Genomic DNA, 20,356 nt, shown 5'->3' on the forward strand with positions numbered 1-20,356 from the left:
GGAAAATTTCCCCCTTGTATAGATTATTGAACTGAATCATGTAGATACAACACATCTTCATGCCTCCAAACTGCATACACAGGTTCAAAGTGGATTACTCCATTCCGTCTCCTATTTGTGTCCCATATGTAAAATGGTGACAATGAATAGTGCAAATTATAAATAAATATGGAAAAGTGTTACATGAAAACAGCCAGAGTGAGCAAATCAAGTACATTACATAGCATATACAAACATGAACAAAGCTGGAAAGTACATTCTGTAAATTAGGGGCGCCCAAAATCTTACCAATGAGTAAGTAGAAGGGAAAAGTCACAGGTGTATGAAGAAAAGCATTCTTCCTGTAGCTCTCCCAATGTACAGGCCATCTTAGATCAAGCAGTCACAATCACTAGCATGGCCAGGCTATTTCAGCTGACTGGTCCTGAAGTACCATCTGCTAGTGGCTGTTCCAGCTGGTCAGTTCCCAGCTCAAAGACAGGAAATTAACTTTATTAAACATACAGTATAATATCACATTTTTGTGAATCAGCCATCACATCAATAACATTTCGGGGGGGGTGGGAGAGGTTGTTCATTTTTGGTTTTTGTCTTGTCCAAATGAATGCTGTAACAAAGAATTTTAAATTTATGTGATCATTAATAATATGTATGAAATGTTGGAAAATGTCATGTCTTGAAAATGCATGAACATAACAATAACATTAATCTTGCCTGTTTAAAAAACAAAAACTACATGGCATGCAGAAATAATAGAACAATTTGTCTTGTTTATCTGTAGAGATGATCAGAAATGCACTGAGCTGGGCTGTCTTACATGGAAATATATTTGTAATCATCTAAAATTTAAGTCCTAACCTTAAAAGTATGTCTGTAAGGTTAAACCATTATTACTGGATTACATTTTGTTAGCTTTACTATACACTATCACTGCAGTCACTATACACTCTCAATGATAATGTCTTTATAGAATTATACTTATTTCAAATGAGCGTTATCCCAATGAATGAATATATTCCATGAAAGTGAAACACTGGTTAAAAATCTACATTGTGCTTTCTTTAGTTTAGTTGCTGGAAATAAATATATCTACGTGTCTATCACATAACAAAGGAAATTGGAATGAATTAAATATGAAATAATATATATTTCTCTCTTTCACAGCCAGAAGTTAAGTTTTAAAGAGCGGGTACGGATGGCTAGCCCAAGAGGCCAGAGTATTAAGAACAGGCAAGCATCAGTTGGAGATCGACGGTCACCAGGTACTGATGTTACTGCAGAGAGCAGCCCAACCAAAGTGCAAAAGAGCTGGAGCTTCAATGACCGAACCCGTTTCAGACCTTCACTGCGTCTGAAGAGTTCTCAGCCAAAACCAGTGGCAGATGGTAAGATATTTTTCATGCGTATTTTTCATTATACCTTGTCCCTATCTCCCCTTTGCCACAAAGCGGCCAGACTTCCACCACCATCCATTCTCCACAGTTCTAGGAAACCACTGCAGATACTCGAGTTTGGAGAAGGGGGGTACTGGAAAGCTGGCTTCCCACTAGGTTAGAGTTCAAGCTGTAGTGCTTTTTCTGTGGTGTACTGTTTGGTGGTGGTGCTAGTGGTGAGTTTGTGTCACTGGGCAGAGGAGGGAGATGTACTAGTAGATGCTTTAACTTTTCGTTTCCTTATTTTTATGGTTTTATCTTAGGCAAATTATGCATAGACCAACCTTAAAAGATAATAGATAAACAAGATCATGGTTTGTGTAAGGACATTGTGAAGTGTCAGAATTTCCGACAGAATGGAGATTCCAAGTTTTGTCCACATTGGCTCCTGTTTTACGGAAGGTATAGGAGAGCCAGAGGACCTTAGGTTATGCCTCTCCCCTTCTCCTTCAACCAGCTAAGCACTTTCACAAAAATCCTGTTTTTTCACTAATGTAACCCTCACTTCATCAAAGATCTTCCTCTATGATGTCGCATCAACAGGGACCCAGTGGCCCCTCGTGTCAGGGATAACCAAGGATGTGGAGACCAGATGCAATGCTGGAGGACTAAGATAGCCAGGGAGCCTAGTGACAGCCAAGAATAGGGAGAGCCAGGCAACTTGTAACCTATCAAAGTTCAACTTGAAATACAGTCAATTTCAAAAAGTGAGTTAAAAGTAGTTTTTGGTATTACAGTTGCCTGAGTGTTCCCTGGCAATTTTAGGTTTATACAATCACATTTTCCTATTATATAAAGATTTGACTTCCCCCTGAAGGCCCACATATAAACAATAGGATAGGGGAATACAAGGGAAGCAGCAAAATTGACTGTACACAAAGTGCTGTCAACTGCAAAAAGGAAACCAATTGACAAAAATAGAGACGTCGCTAATCTCTTTTCATGACAGTAATCATGTATGCAACTTCTAATAATTGTGGATAATAAAAAATATCAGACAAGAGTGTGATTTAGCTATCTGCATCCCTTTAAGAGCACATATTAGCACATACATAGAACTGAAATACACCGTAGACCACAACTAAGAGCCTCCGACTCAACATACCTATTCAGGAAATGCCTCACTAAATAATCAGGGTTAGCAACATTCCCTGAAGGGCTGAAAACAAAACAAGCAGACCATCTGCTGATCAGCAATCCAGAGTCTAGGGTCCTCCTCTGAGAATCCTCAGATGTACAAATCTTGAGACTTTCAGCTTAGGGGTTGAGCACCCGTGGCTGATCTCAAGGTTATGATAGAACAATGGAACAGAAAGTGGTCTGTAAGATACAAACCAGTAAGGTCTTTATAGGTAAAAAAAATCAATACCATGACCTGCACCTCGACATAAACTGACAACCAGTGCAGTTTGCTGAGCACAATTGTAATATTGCTTTTAATTTTTACCCCTTATTTTATACTCCTATCTTTCATTCTCTAGCCCCATCACATTGAGGAATTCATTTCCTTTTTACCAGCTCCCCATGCTCATCGAACAAACTACGCAAACATTGCCATATATTTTCCCCTAGACATACTGTAACTTATAGTCTTGAAGCATCATCAAAATAAGTAGGAACTTCCCGTGCAGTCTTTGTTTTTAGGGAAAAGATGCCATGAATTGCATCTGCAGGAATCAATACTCATAAAAACTAAATATAGTTTATAATTCTTTACAATACACTTAAATACTTTCCAGTTCCTCAGAGTAACCGCCGATTGTATGCATGTCAGCAGTTTCCAGCTGCACAGCCACCATTATGTACAAAAGCCAACAGATATGTCCATTTCTCTTCTGTGACAGAAGGAACAACAGCTTTAAGTGACTCCAGCTCTTTGGTAAAGTTTCCACTGTAGGACTTAGTCCAGCAACCTCTGGGATCAGTGTCATCAAACTGATGTCCAGCTTGCTTACTACTTATAGGCAACACTCACACAGTACATTCTGCAGCCTCGCATTTATACCTCAGATATGTAGTACCAACCTTGGTGTGTTCAAAATTTTTCCTCACATGCTATCGATTCTACAGTTATTAAATGCTGTCTCAAGGTGGATGTTCAATAGACTGCATATTTAGCTTAGAGCATTTTTTCTTCTTGCTGAATGGAACTACAGCATTTTATTTGTTGTAGTAATGTATTCTTATCTCCCAGGTGTCAGGTCACTACCTCAGTTTTCTTCCTTATGATGATCTTCCACTGGCTATTTGGCTGGGTGATTGTGGTACTTTGGCCCTCCAACCAAAGCAAAAATCCTCCCTTTCTGGGATAAACAAACATCCAAACACAAAACACCACACATATTTGACCCTCCTTGAGCCAGGCCTTTTGCCACCTATTAGTGTAGGAGCTCAGTGGTCCATTTCTTGTATCACGTTTCATCTCTTTTGATGTAAGGCAGGTACCAGTGATTCACTGACCTCTCCAGGCTAAGGAATTTCTTCATCCTTCCAGGACCAAACAACTCAATAGTCCTTTCCTACCTTGCTCTTCCATCCTTAACACAGGAGAGTGAAAAGGGCTTCCTCCCACCTTTTCTTGCAAGCTCTAGCCTGGCATCTCTAGCTAAAGGCAGGAGCTAGCAACAGGCCTCCAGCCCACTCCACTAGTGCATTGCTTCAGGCCTTTCCTTCACTTGCTTTCCCACACATCTGAATCTTCATCCCCTTAGTGCAGGACTCACAAACAGTCTCTGATTCTACTGAAAATCTTATCCTGCAAAGGAATGGGAAGTTCTTTTCTCTCCTGCCTCATTAGGCCTTGAACAACTTACCCTTCCCTGTGTTTCCTGTCTCTTCATAGACCCTTTCCACAGACTCTCCAGGGCTGCTTCCCCAGCACTCCTGGTGGAAGGCCCTACTCCAGGTCTTGCTGCGTCTCTGGTTTCTGAGGAACAGGACTTATTCCCCTTCTCCCTACTGCCTTCTCAGCAGGGGTTGGTCTAAATCACCCTTTCTCCCATTCTGAGATGAAAGTAGGCACAGGGTGTAGCCATCTATAAGGACCAACACACCCTGTTACATTGTATTCCACCACTTTATGCTTTCGAGCCTTTGCAGGAGATATTTAGCATTCTCTATAACCTAAAGACATTGTGCAGTTTATTGAATAAAACATCAAAGTGTTCAACACTTGAGAAATTACAGACATATTTCATTTGATTAATTGAAAAGGCCTCTCCAAGGAAATAGTTGATTTCTATTCTTATCTCTAAACTTAACGGCAGAAAGTTATAAACTCACATGAACTCTCTGCCCTTCTATTCCCCTGAGGGTACTTACATTGAATCCTCAGGGTGAGTAGATTATAAAAATCATGGAAAGAATGCAAATGTATACTTCATCCCCCATATACTTAGTTATTACCATAAAATTTATGTATCGTAAAAATGACAGCTTTTTCTTTCAATAACACACAGATCTTGCCCTCATCTAGAGTTCATTTGATCAGGGGCAGGTCCTTAGTTTAGTTGTTTTTAAGCCCTCATTAGTTAGCAATTACTGGTTAAGAGTTAAGCCATTTGGTGTCTTTCGTCTCCTTACTGCATTTGTATGAGCTAATACCTTGGGATAAAAAGCTGTTGTGCTGTTAGCAATATGTTAATTGACGTCAGTCGATAGGGTAATATTTCTGTGATTGTTTAAACTGATAATGTATCTCCTGTCATTTTCATATAGTTTACACTGTATTGAATTAGTAAGATCTTCTCAAACATAATCCACCATTCTAATTTGAATTCTATGCGCCAGATCTTCTTCTGCTGTTAATCAGCATAGCTCCATTGGTTTTGATAGAGTTATTTCAATTGACATCAACTGATGGTCTGGCCCTATGATTCTGTCATTCAGTGTGTATCTCTACAATACATATTGAGGGTCTGATTGTGCAAAATTTACTCATATAGGTGAGTACTCAATGACTTCAAAGGGACTGCTTAGTAGCATGAGTAAGGGTTGCACAATTGGGCTCTGAGAGAGAGAGAGAGAGAGAGAGCGCGAATGCAATGTGGTGTGGTACAGAGGTTTTACGTAAATGAATTTCAGATGACCACACACTCATGAGTGGTGAAGCCATGAACTGAGTGCCAATTAAGCCATTATACCACACTACACGGCATGTATTCTGCGTATGCCAAATACAGTACTATTTTAGGAATGCTTTAGAATTTTAAAAAATGTTGTTGGTACTGTTCTTCATAACCTTCTGCATTTAAAGCCAAGTACCCTCATTACCATTACCCAGCAGCTGGAGTCTCTGCTTTTTTAATAGAAAGGGAGAGGGAGCCAAGCCCAGGATGAAGCTGGCCCTAGTGGGGTGAGTGATTGCAGGGGTGAAGTCATTGCTGCTGCTAACCCTGACCAAAACTGGGCATTTGGGCTGAAGACTCTCCAGTGGTGATCTCTGTCCCCACCCCCAAGGACAAGGGGTTTGGAATTTCAGAGCTCACACCAACAGAGCGGTTTTGTGGGCAGAGTACAACAAATGATGCAGTCAAAGATACAGGATATTTCCCCCATAGCTCTTCACTTTATCACATAGCCTGCACTTTCTTACATGGCTATACTTTAACATGTGTGCTGTTTACATAGGTATGAGATATGTTTGTGTGTATAGCTATATTGATACATATCAGTTAGATAGAGATTTTTAAAAGTTTCGAATTTTAAAAGTTAAAAAGCATCAAAACAAAATCATCCTTCTTTCGTACTCTCCTTTTATGGCGAGTTAATAACAGATCAGTTAGTGATTCACTGTTATGATGTGATCAGCAATATTAACTGTAGAATTATGGTGTATATAATTAACTGTTTTTAGAAAAACTTCTGATTCTGCTATCATCATTCAACATGGAGAAACTCCTTTTTAATTAAGTATCGGGAGCCATTCCATGAAATATTGCCAATATTTCGACAGAGCGTTTTTCGGAAGTTTAATAGCAACTAAAGCTAACTGATAATTATTAGATGGAAATCTTTATGCAATGTTCATTATACACGCAGAATTTTGAATTTTAGGATCACGCATTAATTATTTGATAACCAATAAAAATGAGGCTTCTTATCTTAAAGAAATATTGCCTAAGCCCCTCCCCTCAAAGAGAGTTAGGCATTTACGAGTAGGTACCTCCCTCTACTAGGATTCACAGCTGTGAACTGTCTGCTGGAGTTAAGCACTGAAGCAATGTCAGTTTTACTGTAGCCAAAGTACATTGCTAAACAAACTGAATACACATATGGCCTTTGGAAAATATAAATCAAAACCAAGGCATAACTTGTGCACCAAACCATATGACATACAGTTATGAACTCATGCATTTTTATTTGCTATTTCACAACATAATTTTATCCCATATATCTCTGCATAATCATAAATGGCAGTGAAATTCATAAATGGAATGCATACATGTCCATAAAATTCCACTGGAAAGTTAATCAGAGCATAAACGTTTATTTCATCGGGAATGCAAATTGGAAAATTTTCCAAATTCTTCTTAATACATGCTCCCCAAACTCTTTTTGGACACAGCAGCAAAATGAGGACAGACATATGCATGGGATTACAATTTTGTTAAACTTTAACACGAGGGAGGGGCTATACCTGCCCATCACCTATATTCTCCTATACCAGGCACTTAATTGGTTCCAGTGTGGGGATTACAGAGCTCCTTACCAGAGAACCCATTAACTGGCCCAGACTTACAGGGCTTGTTACCATATAACCCATAACTAGCATCAGGTTTACAGGGCTATTTAACATATAACTCAAACACGGGGTGGCTCTCCTCAGTTTACACCCCAGGACTCAGCTCTGAGTCCTAGCACCCTCCTCCCCCCCTTCCCCCGCAAAGGGGACAGAGGGTGCAGCAGGGTGGGACCTCAGTCCGCAAGTGCTACAAGGTCTGACCTCTGCCCATGAAGGCCTCAAGGACTCACCCTATCACATGAGCCCAAGGCTCATCACCAAAATCCCAGGTCTTTTACCTCTGGGAACCATTCATTTTATTCTCTTAACTGCACTGGAAACCAGCGGCAATTTCTGATGAATAAACTCCACCACCCAAGTACCTCAGTTAGGTACTAAGTGTGTTCCTACTCAGACCACTGTGGGTTGAAGGTGCTGTGAGGAAGGCAAAAAACTTCCAGGTCCTTTGCCAGTTGGCCCATGGGAGAAAAAATTCCCTCCTGACCCTGTAAATAGGCGATTGGTTAGACCTGCAGTATCTGTGAGGCCAGGTTCCCATTCCTAGTTCAGGTGGGTAAGGTGGGCAGCTGGAACAGAGCCAAAAAAAGCTCCACAAGGCCCCTGCACTGGCTAAATCCTGGGAGCTGGGAATGCTGGCCAATCAGCACCCTTCTCCCCCAATTGGCCAATGGGTGCCAGAGACTCCCGGGAGAGGAGCTACCTATTGTCCATTGGCAAACGTCTCCCTCCCTTGCTACTGTGACTGTTTTCCTTTCACCAACAGCCCCATCAATTTCTCCTACCCATTGATGTGGGTGGGTGGTGTTTCCAAGTCTCTAAGTATTATAAAGAAATATGCACATTTCTCATATAAATCAAATAAGGTTTATAGCTTTTCCTCACAGCATTATTGACATATTGTATTGAGCTCCTACCATGCTGAGGGAAACTCATGCCAACGGAAATATTAGAAAGAAAGAAGGCAATTTATTAAGAAAAGTGCCTCTTTTGCATGTTGGCTTAAACTTACAAGAACTTTTTGTTGTGTATCTATAAATATATTTTGAAGATATTTGTGTCTGTGAACTGCCTGGAGAACTTCACAGATTGCATGAGTCTCATTCAACACCAGATTTATGCAGATTTTTCTTTGCAATGTTCCACTAAAGGAGCTCTTTCATTAATTAAGCTACACTTAGAACAAGGTCCAAGGATTGTATAATAGAGGCCGCCATTTAGAAATGCACTTTATTTTAAACTGCAGAAGCCAGAATCTCCTCTTTCACTGGTTTTATACAGTTGTAATTTTATTGACTTCAACCGTTACTCCTGATTTACACCAGTGTAAGTGAGAAGAATCAGATTTTTAGTGAAAATACCACTAGAATAAAGGAAGACTTATTTAGTATGGTATTTAGGGATAAGCCAGGAGATTCCAGAAATAGGGGAAGTTATTGGAAAGACTAAATCAGGGACAGAAGTGTGAAACACCTGGAAAGTTCAGCATTATGTATGGTTTTCAGTTATTATTTTAATTATTAGTAGCTTTGGTGAACTTAAAATAATATAGCAGGATAATTACATAGTTAAAACTAATTAATAATTTTGTCAAGCATCCAAGCTTTCATTAGGGAGGTGATGGGGCATAAATATTTTATGAAGAAAATAAGCAGATTTCTTCTAAATCATAAGACTGGCTAGTATAGAGAGCTTCCTCAGCTCCCACTATGGCAGGCAAAGGCAATGCTTAAGTGGCTTAGGGCAGAAGGCTTATGTGGGCCAACTGAACTGGGATGTATTTCATCCTATATCTTTCTTCTGTTAAACACAGTTTTTACCTGGAGTATTTGGTCATTCAGCTGTCCTCACACAGAATAAATGTGCTCTTTGGAACAGGGACCAAATCCTTTATTTTTCTTTTAAATGCTATGTAAATTTATGGTGCTATATAAATAATAACTAATAATTCATCATTACAATATCGGTGTCTTTTATCTATATTGTGGTTCTGCCACGGTTTCTATTACCTTGTTGCTTCTTTCTAAAATAGAGAACATGATGTGATATATTCAGATGCCACGCAGACCTGCATTCAAAAGGAATGGATATTACAGTATCTATTTTGGACTATACAATCCTGCACTAGCAGGGAGATCGACTGATGATCTAATAGGTCTCAGGCCTTTTTCTGTCTCTAATTACTAAAAATCTGTTTTCCTCTTTGCTTTTAGGTTGAGACTAGACAGCAGAACTTGGTTTCCTTAATGTAGTTTTATTTCCCAATATAGACAGCATGAGAGAAAAGCTACCTAAATGTACAAGGGTATTGTCTTGAAGTGCTTGTTATTTAGCTTGCAAATGTATCCTGTAGCTGACACCACTCTTGGAACAGACGATGTTTATGTTGAGAGAGGATGCCAATGTGATGTATCAGTAGAAGATCTCACACCAGCACTTAAAACCATCATTAGAGCTATCAGGTGGGTGAAAAATACTTAGTGAAGAAATATTTGGAGAACTCTATTATTGACTGTTGAAATTATTGTATGGCTATGTTTTTACATCACTAGTAAACATGCTAGTATAACTTCTCTCCCCACTGCTATTCAGCAGTATGCCTACAAGAAGCTGAAATATTTCCATAGCTCTAAGTTATCCTCTTTTCAACATTTCAAAAACATATTATACAATATGGGTCTCATTTGAATGGGAAGAGAAAGAGAAAAGTGAAGCTTGATTTACAATACAATACACAATACAATACAATATACGTTCTGTAATTCAAAATACACTCAACATACAGATGCAGATTTACTGAATGTATGTCACCAGGCCTGGACAAGTTATAATATTTCTCACTTTGCAGTGCTGTAGCTCTGTTGGTCCCAGAATATGAGAGAGTCAAGGGTGGGTGACATAATATATTTCACTGGATGAACTTCTGTTGGTGAGAAAGACAAGGTTTCGAGCTAACAGAAAAGAACAGTTCTGTGTAGCTCGAAAGCTTGTTTATTCCACCAACGGAAGTTGGTCCAATAAAATATATTACCTCATCCACCTTGTGTCTCTAATATTTCTCACTGTCAAATTGACATTGTGTATTGAATTTGCTTACTCCCAAATCTTTCTGCAGTAGCATATTTTTTATGGTATAAGTTTCTTCTGGTGAGTTCAGAACAGCTATATTCCTGCAGCTAAGGAGAGCCTTGTCAATGATAATTCATTGATCTAGTTATGACTCCAACAGTTTTAAACTAATCTCAGTTTCTGTCTCCTTTATCAAAGTGGCAAGCTGCACAAAATTACTGAAAGGGAAATATGTTCATTTAATGGTGAGTTTGGGAAGAAAAGAAACTGACCTAAACACCAGTGGCCACATTTTGATATCATGCTCACACCTTACTTCTCAGGTAGTCCCATTAATTTCAGTAATAGTATCAGAAACTGGCCCTAAAGAAACGTATATAACCCATGTTAACTAAGTGTGGGCCTTTGGCCTCCTCGAGTAGCTGGATCATGTATGAGATTTACAGTCTTCAAACTAATAGGCCTGATCCTTTCACTCAAGCAGTAGAGAGACTCATGCATTTAGATCCAGAAATTCAATCACTGCAGATTCCCCAGCTATGAGTACTGTTACATTCACACAGAACTTCATACTTCCTTTATCAAATCAATTTTTATAGACAAGCACTGCCACTGAAAGATGAATTATTGGGGGAAATGCTATCATGAACTGACTGCAGTGTTTCTGAACAATGCACAAAGCTTATAATTTGCTATAAAACATGCGTCAGCCAATGTAAGAAGTGGACAAAAATCAAGTAGGATACCATAATTGATTTTATTTCACTCACTCTGTCATCACCAAGTTGCAATAGTTACATGAATACTTTTCAGATATTTTGGAAATTGAAAGTATTTTTCCTACAGATTGTATTATTTCATGTGGTATTAGTAGAAAAGAATTTCTATAGTGGGACAAACCTGTATATCACACTAACCTTCCAGTGTGTGACTGACCCATCTCTATTATCTGAGTAGTATGTACATGTGAATACATAGGGACAATCACATCCCTGAATGAGTGCTCCCATAGCTCCCGTCTTGTGCATCTTCATGGCAGAATCTATCACTTTAGAGAAGAACATACCTCTGGCAGCAGAAGAGAGCCACTGCTGTGTTTCAAAAGGCTGTCCTCAGAAAGACAAAGTCACACCTCAAGTCTGTGCCCAAACTGCTGTAAAATGACAAAAAAATTAAATTTGTTTTAAAATCCTCCGGAAGTTTTATCAAAATGGGAGAGGTAGTGCTGGCGTGCTGCAGAGGCAATGGCAGCTGCATCTCTGGAGACGGAAAGAACCAATGTGTTCTTCAGTGAAAGGCTCCTAGCCTGCGCCCATTGCTCAACAGGTCTGACTGCCTCCAAGTAGCAAGGGAGACTGAAGACTCTCTCAGTGGATCTGTTCAATAACAGTTCAAGCAAATCGGGCTCTCTTGAAAGTCATATGCTTGAACTTTTTGGCTACAAGGGCCACGGCTTCCTCTGCCCCACCTCTTCCAAGCTCCTGTGCCAGGCCAGCTGAGGGAAGGAGTTACATGGGAAGACCGTGAAAGTTCTCCATAATGGTTGTATGTGTTTGAGGAGAGTGTTAGGGCAATAGTGAATTAAGAGAAATGGTGCCACATGCCTCAGTCAGGGCCAAAATAAAGGAATCAGTGTCTTGATTCCCCAGAGGATCAAGCTCTCACCATGGAGCTCTCAGTCAGCACGAAGCAGCTGATAATCCATACCAAGCATCAGCAGAGCAACAGTATTACACATATAACTAATATTTCAACCTGTGCATGGTATACTAGTCCCCTCTGTGGTGGCAGGATGGGCGGTATTATCTGAACCAGTCCTGGATCCCTGGACAGCAATTAGCCATTAGTATCCTGCACTGCGAGACCTGCAGGCTTGACAGAAAGCACTGCAGTTTTTAGCTATGGCCATTAACTCACATTTACCAAGCATGTAAAATAGAGTCAAAAGAAGAAACTAATACAAATTTTTACCGTATAGTACAACATATCTGATCGTTTCCTGACAATGAGAGCAACTAGGCTGTGTAATATTGTCCCAATGGAAATGGTGGGATTCCTACATTTCTTAGGACTTATAAAATCAGCGCTAAGAAATACACAGTAGAGAATAACTATGTAGTGTGGCAGTGAAGTAAACTAGCTGACCTAGGAGGTCTTTTCTATCTCTAACTGCTGTATGTTTTCATACATACATTTTCATTTGGTGTTAATATGAAATCCGAATAATGTAGCTAAACGTCATGCAAACTTGTAAATTCCAGAGCTGATTAGTTATGTAATGAAAGCATAGGGATATATATTAGATGCAAAAAAGCAGGAAAACATGATTAATCATTTATGAATTTGGTTTAATTTTCTTTAAACTCCATCTGTTGGAATTATTAATTATATTTGAAATAATTAATATTAATATGGGAAATCACCAAACACCAATTTAACAATAAATTCCTTTATTAAATCCGAAGGATACTTTACGCAATTACTCTAAACATGCCTGAAAAGCCTAACTAATAAGTAGTAACAAAACATTTATAGGCATTTGATCAAGATACTTACAAACTGGCTAACCCCAAGGGTGCTCAGATCCATATTGATCGACTCCAGCATAATCAGGCAGGTATTAGCCATGATCCCTTTAAGAATTTACTTTTTATACCCTTAAACAAACACATGATGTCATTGCTAATTACTGACTTCAGCTAAAAAACAATTTGAGACAATTCACCCTTATTTCCAGTCTTAATTTTGATAAGATTTACAACCTCCTTTCTTCCCAAGGTCTTTCATTTCTTATCTTCTTTCCCATTCCTTGCTGACCAGCAGAACAGTGAGAAGATTTGGGCATGTTTCTTTTAAGACATTCTTTGTCTTGTTACTGCAGTTCTTTATTTTATTAGCTACTTTTGAATCCACACAGCCTTCCCACACTACAAGTAATGCTTATTATTCTCATGGTCTTCTTTTACTTCCTGATTGGGGCCTTCTTTACAAACACACATATTGATCCTTAACCAATTGTAAGCTAACTTTAATTCTTTAATTTTATGCTTACCCGTTTATCAATTTGGTTTAATTTCATTTTCTTTAAACTCCATATAGTTTGAAATGTATTTCTCTTTTACTATCCATTAGAACTTTGTCTTATGGTGTTCTGCTTCAGATTCCTATATATTTTAACCCATAACATACTATTTCCCCCACCCCTACATGGTTCTAGAGCAGAGGTGGGCAAACTATGGCCCTCAGGCCACATGTGGGCCTGTCTGTCCAGGACCGTCCTGCCCGGCCCTTGAGCTGCTGGCCGGGGGGGGCTAGCCCCCAGCCCCTCCACTGCTGTCCCCTTCCTCAGCTCGCCGTGCCACAAGCACTCTGGGTGGCGGGACTGCGAGCTCCTTCCGGGCAGCGCGGCTGCAAGAGCTGCCGGCCTGTCCGGGTGCTCTAGGCTGCGTGGCTGGCTCTGGCCGGGCAGCACGGCTGCCAGTCCTGGTGCTCTGAGCAGCATGGTAAGGGGGCAGGGAGCAGGGGGGTTGGATAAGGGGCAGGGGATCCCAGGGGGTAGTCAGGGGACACGGAGCGGTTGGATGGGGCAGAGGTTCTGGGGGGCAGTGGTCAGGGGACTGGGAACAGGGGGGATTGGATAGGCATGGGAGTCCTGGGGGGCCTGTCAGGGGGTGGAGGTGTGGATAGGGGTGGGACAGTCAGGGGACAGGGAATGCGGGGGGTTGGATAGCGGGTGGGGTCCGGGGGGAGCGGTTAGGAGCAGGAGGGTCCCAGGAGCGGGCGGTCAGGGGACAAGGAGCAGGGGGGTTGGACGGGTCGTGGATTCTGAGGGGGGTAGTCAGGGGATGGGAAATGGGAGGGGGTGAATAGGGGGCGGGGACCAGGCTGTTTGGGGAGGCACAGCCTTCCCTACCCGGCCCTCCATACAGTTTCGGGACCCCAATGTGGCCCTCAGGCCAGAAATTTTGCCCACCCCTGTTCTAGAGTCTCAGCCAGACTGTTTAGGCATATATAAAAAGACTGCCTGGGAGAAAAGATGATTTCTGGCTGCTGGGGATAGAGCAGGTTAGTATTCTAGGGAGGAGTCACTGTTGCCTCAATCTACCTACACCTTGAACACCCCTCCTTCCGTGGCTTGCACTTCCCACATGATCTGCCTCCCTGCTACTAGTTCCTGACCCCTTCTGCAGGCAGAAAACCAGGAGGGGTTGCTGAGGCCAGGGATGGGAAAAAAAAAGTCATGGAACCAGCAGGGTAGAAGAGCACTGTGGTACAGCCAGCATCCTGGGCAAGCATCATGGGGCTGCTGAATTGCTGGAAGTGGTGGGGCATGTTTTCACACTCAGCAGTGTAGTTGTGGTAATCTTGTAGAGGAAAGCAATCTTCCTGGACTGTAATCTTCAAAGCAGGGACTATGTCATGATGCCTCTCAGACTAGGGCTCCAGTCCTTTTTGAGGCTTCTTGGTGCTATGGCAATTTAAACATTTTAAAAAAATAATGACGTAAGAGCATCAGAATCACTAAAAGAACTGACGATGCATTTGCTCAGCCCCAGACTCAGTAAAGAGCACAATGACTAGAGTCCTGTGTGGATACAAAATTTGTATCTGCAGCCAATCTGCAAAAATTGTCCGTGGATATCTGCAGATTTGTAGGCTCTACTAATGATAAGCGTACTTGTACATAACACTATAACTGGCAGCATGAATGGGGAGGAAAATGAAGGGAAAGAAATACAAAACAAATGGGAAGCAAAACTTTGTACAAGAATAATCTTCATGTCCCTGTAATCCTGATTTTTTCTGCTCTTGCATTTGATGTTATTGACATGAGGTGATGGTGCTAATATTGTTCTGTTTGGGCCTTGCTCATGCAAAACTTGTCTGAGCTTCAGGAGGAGTTTAGCCTCAGTAAAGATGCAGAGCAAGTCGTGTAGAGATTCTTGGGGTGTAAATGACGTAGTGTCATACAAAAGTGTCTGAAATCATTTGGAGCTCAATTCAATACAAAATAATTTAGCTTCTGCTTTTTGCTGGATTATGAACTGAGCCATTATTTACAAATAATTCTTATGGTAAAGTTGCCTTACACCAATTGTTTTATTAGATTAGTTTAGTATACAGGGTATCATTCATCTCATTATATTTAAATTATATTAAAATGACCCTGTTATATTTAATACAGTGACTCTGAGAAAAAATAATTAGCCTTTCAACTAGACAGGGGACTGCACTGTTTTGTTCGTTTTTGTTTGTTTTACTTTCTGCTTAGTATGTATGCTTGACTGTATGTAAACTGGTCTACTCAGTTTACATACAGTCAAGGTTTATGGTGAGTCTTTTTTGCCCTCTTGTGGTACAAACAGAAAACAAGCACTAAGCTGTACTTATTAGTGTGCCCTGTTGTGTGTTTTAAGGCCCAATTCTTCAAATACTTTAGCATCTGAGTAACTTGACTTGTGGGAGTAGTGCCATTACATGCAAGTAAAGTCACCCAATGTTTAAGTGTTTGCAGTATCAGACCCTTAGTTTGTACCACATGTGAACACACAAAAATAGTTTAACATTTTGATTTTTAAAACTAACAAATACAAGGTAAATTCAAAGTTTTTGGATTTGTGACATAATTCTTTTATTTTGAAAAAAGTCCATAAAATTGCTATCATTAACCATAATGGGTGTTTACGTTTATTAAAATCTATTATATAAATAGTTATTTCAGGACTTTTAAAAAAACAGATTGACTTATTTTTTAATTGAGAATTACTGATTAAATAGAATTTAACAACTCCAAAGGAACCCCTCAATTCCATCATTTAAATAATCCCTGCATTTTTATGTTACATAGTAACTGACAGGTTTTAATAACATCATTCTTTTGACTTCTTTATCATTTGTATAGCTCATATATCTCCTTCCCCTCCTCCCTCCTGTAGGATATTTTACATGTATTCTTGGAATCCAGAAGAAAACTTCACACATCTGAGGCACATGGGAATAAGGGCCTGATCCAAAGCCCATTGAAATTAGTGGGAAAATTACCACTGATTTCAATGAGCTCTGGATCCAGGCCCTAAATACTGAAATTTTTGAGAACAGGACTCTACTGAAATTGACCCATTAAGAGCAGGTGCAATTACTATACAATTTCATGTCCGGAAAGAAATGGAAACAGTCATCAAGGGTAGAATTTTTCAAAGCAATGAGTGTTAGCCTAATTCTGTTCCAACTGAAGTCAATGAAAAACCTTTAGGCTCAGAGGACTCCTAGGTTCAGAGGACGCAAGAAAAAAGACCCTTGTTACATTAGGAAACATAGATACATTAAAAGAGATTCTCCCCAAATAGCCAGAATCATCCTGAGTTCCAAAACAACATAGTCCCTTGGTCAAGCAAGGAAAAATGTTAAAACAGCCTTGAATAACCAAAGCCCTGGTCTGTATAACAACTTACTGCTTCCAGACAAGGTGCTGATCTACAGTTCAGATTTTTGTGTATGCTGATTAACCAGGTTTATGGCCCGATAATGAAAACTGTCCTTCTGCCGCAATTTTCTTGTACATGCCATCCCGTAGTAGGAAACTGGATTATTTTCCCATATAACATACTACTTCCCTTGCTCCACACTTCCTGTTTAGTCTCATATTGCACTTCATGAGGAGTGTGCATGGCAATTATGTACGGCAACCAAAAGAAAGAAAAAAGAAAAAAAGAACAGCCATATTTTCTCCTAAATAAACCACCTTTATAATGCAAGTTGTTTTGGAACAAGTCACTTTAATGTTTTCTTCATAACCTGAACAAAGAATGGAATACATGGGGATTAGATGTTCTATCAGACTTTTAGGAATAGAACATATTGGAGTCATTTGACAACTATGTGAAAAAATTCCATTTCCAACATTTTTCCTGCTTCAGGTTCCTCCATGTTAGAAATGACAGTGAGATATATTAGCTTGTGGAATTAGTCTCCCAGTGGAAGCAATGGAAGTTTGTCCCTTTGCATATTAAAAACTACATTTCCACTGTGCACAATAGAGATTAATCCTGAACTGGCAAGGAGATGGAAGAGTTGTTCTAATAAGTCTCTTCCGTTTCTAGACTCTATGACCAAGATTATGCTTCATCCATTATATCAGTGACACTCCACCTTATCTGAATTCACCATTTAACTTCATACTTACAATAATGCGACAAATCAAGAAACTAAGCCTTGTGGGAAAAGATCGATACTACTTAAAATAACAGGTTTATACATAATCAAAAGGGGTCCATTATAAATTTCAACTCTGACTGCATACTTTTTATAATAATGTGGTAAATAAATAACACAAAGTACAGTTTTCATGTAATTCCATTTAAAGTAATACTAATCTCTAGTTATCACAGAGTGATAACCATGGCTTTTTATCTTCTTGTTGGCTGTCTTACAGGTTAATTATGTAGTATAATAAAAATTGAATTAGCTAATGTTATAGCATGAAATATTAGGATTAAGGATGTTGTGATGGGATATATAAACCCCACACTGGTGAGTAAGGGGTTTGTCAGGCGGCCCTGCACAGCCACACCTGCAGGGCCTGCACAAGCTGGAGGCAGAGCTTTAAAAAGGGAGAAGAGCTCTTCAGAGCAGGGCAGTGGAAGGGAGCAGACAACTGCATGGATGGGAAAGTACTGCCCAGGAGCCCATTGCCTGAGACTTGACAACACAGACCTATGCAAACCCACATAGAAGAGGCAAGTGACTGAGCGAGCAGGTCAGAGACTTGATTGGAGTAAGAAAAGGAGTACTTGTGGCACCTTAGAGACTAACCAATTTATTTGAGCATAAGCTTTCGTGAGCTACAGCTCACTTCATCGGATGCATACTGTGGAAAATACAGAAGATATTTTTATACATGAAAAAAAGGGTGTTTATCACTACAAAAGGTTTTCTCTCCCCCCACCCCACTCTCCTGCTGGTAATAGCTTATCTAAAGTGATCACTCTCCTTACAATGTGTATGATAATCAAGGTGGGCCATTTCCAGCACAAATCCAGGTTTTCTCCCCACCCTCCCCATCAAACCCACTCTCCTGTTGGTAATAGCTTATCTAAAGTGATCACTCTCCTTACAATGTGTATGATAATCAAGGTGGGCCATTTCCAGCACAACCAACAGGAGAGTGGGTATGTTGGGGAGGGTGGGGAGAAAACCTGGATTTGTGCTGGAAATGGCCCACCTTGATTATCATACACACTGTAAGGAGAGTGATCACTTTAGATAAGCTATTACCAGCAGGAGAGTGGGGTGGGGGAAAAGAAAACCTTTTGTAGTGATAAACACCCATTTTTTCATGTATAAAAACATCTTCTGTATTTTCCACAGTATGCATCCGATTAAGTGAGCTGTAGCTCACGAAAGCTTATGCTCAAATAAATTGGTTAGTCTCTAAGGTGCCACAAGTACTCCTTTTCTTTTTGCGAATACAGACTAACACGGCTGTTACTCTGAAACCTGTCATTATGCAAGGCACTGCATTTAGCCGTATGGAGTGGAAATCTATCAACTGCATGAAAAAACTTGTACAGATACAGACGGACATCATCTTCCTTTCCAAATGCAAACAGATGGACATCATACTAAAAGGACTGAAGGTAAAAAATCCGTTACAATCTACATACCACACAGACTATGCTGACAGCTTGTGCCACACGCTCTCAAAGAAACTGCGGAACCACCTGATCAACATCCTCTACGACAAACAGGGAAAGATAAAGAATGAGCTCTCAAAAATGGATACTCTCATAAAAAACCAACCTTCCACACAAACTTCCTCGTGGCTGGACTTTACTAAAACTAGACAAGCCATTTACAACACACACTTTGCTTCTCTACAAAAGAAAAAGGACACTAAACTTTCTAAACTACTACATGCCACAAGGGGCCACAGCAATGGTTCCCTCAACCCACCCAGCAATATTGTTAACCTATCCAACTATACTCTTAGCCCAGCAGAAGCAGCTGTCCTATCTCGGGGCCTCTCCTTCTGCCCCTCCACCCCCACGAACATGATGCAGTTCTGTGGTGACCTAGAATCCTATTTTCGACGTCTCCGACTCAAGGAATATTTCCAAAATACCTCTGAACAACATACTAATCCACAGAGGCCTCCCTACCAACATTACAAAAAGAAGGATTCTAGGTGGACTCCTCCTGAAGGTCGAAACAGCAGACTGGACTTCTACATAGAGTGCTTCCGCCGACGTGCACGGGCTGAAATTGTGGAAAAGCAGCATCACTTGCCCCACAACCTCAGCCGTGCAGAACACAATGCCATCCACAGCCTCAGAAACAACTCTGACATCATAATCAAAAAGGCTGACAAAGGAGGTGCTGTTGTCATCATGAATAGGTTGGAATATGAACAAGAGGCTGCTCGGCAGCTCTCCAACACCACTTTCTACAAGCCATTACCCTCTGATCCCACTGAGAGTTACCAAAAGAAACTACAGCATTTGCTCAAGAAACTCCCTGAAAAAGCACAAGATCAAATCTGCACAGACACACCCCTGGAACCCCGACCTGAGATATTCTATCTACTACCCAAGATCCATAAACCTGGAAATCCTGGGCGCCCCATCATCTCAGGCATTGGCACCCTGACAGCAGGATTGTCTGGCTATGTATACTCTCTCCTCAGGCCCTATGCTACCAACACTCCCAGCTACCTTCGAGACACCACTGACTTCCTGAGGAAACTACAATCCATCGGTGATCTTCCTGATAACACCATCCTGGCCACTATGGATGTAGAAGCTCTCTACACCAACATTCCACACAAAGATGGACTACAAGCCATCAAGAACACTATGCCCGATAATGTCACGGCTAACCTGGTGACTGAACTTTGTGACTTTGTCCTTACCCATAATTATTTTACATTTGGGGACAATGTAGACCTTCAAATCAGCGGCACTGCTATGGGTACCCGCATGGCCCCACAGTATGCCAACATTTTTATGGTTGACTTAGAACAACGCTTCCTCAGCTCTCGTCCCCTAACGCCCCTACTCTACTTGCGCTATATTGATGACATCTTCATCATCTGGACCCATGGAAAGAAGCCCTTGAG

The 20,356-nt window shown here is 40.6% G+C and overlaps 1 protein-coding gene across 2 annotated transcripts in view; it reads left to right on the top strand.

Moving 5' to 3' along the window:
- Positions 1–20,356, top strand: part of KCNQ5 (potassium voltage-gated channel subfamily Q member 5) — a 515,927-nt gene that overhangs the window by 483,648 nt on the left and 11,923 nt on the right. For both annotated transcript variants that reach the window (XM_074947984.1, XM_074947985.1), the window contains 2 exons: positions 1,165–1,385; positions 9,527–9,635. In XM_074947984.1, the coding sequence (XP_074804085.1) occupies positions 1,165–1,385; positions 9,527–9,635 (330 nt within the window). The remainder of the gene's footprint in view (positions 1–1,164; positions 1,386–9,526; positions 9,636–20,356) is intronic.

Source organism: Natator depressus, chromosome 3 (assembly GCF_965152275.1).
Source record: "Natator depressus isolate rNatDep1 chromosome 3, rNatDep2.hap1, whole genome shotgun sequence".
Taxonomy (NCBI): domain Eukaryota; kingdom Metazoa; phylum Chordata; order Testudines; family Cheloniidae; genus Natator; species Natator depressus.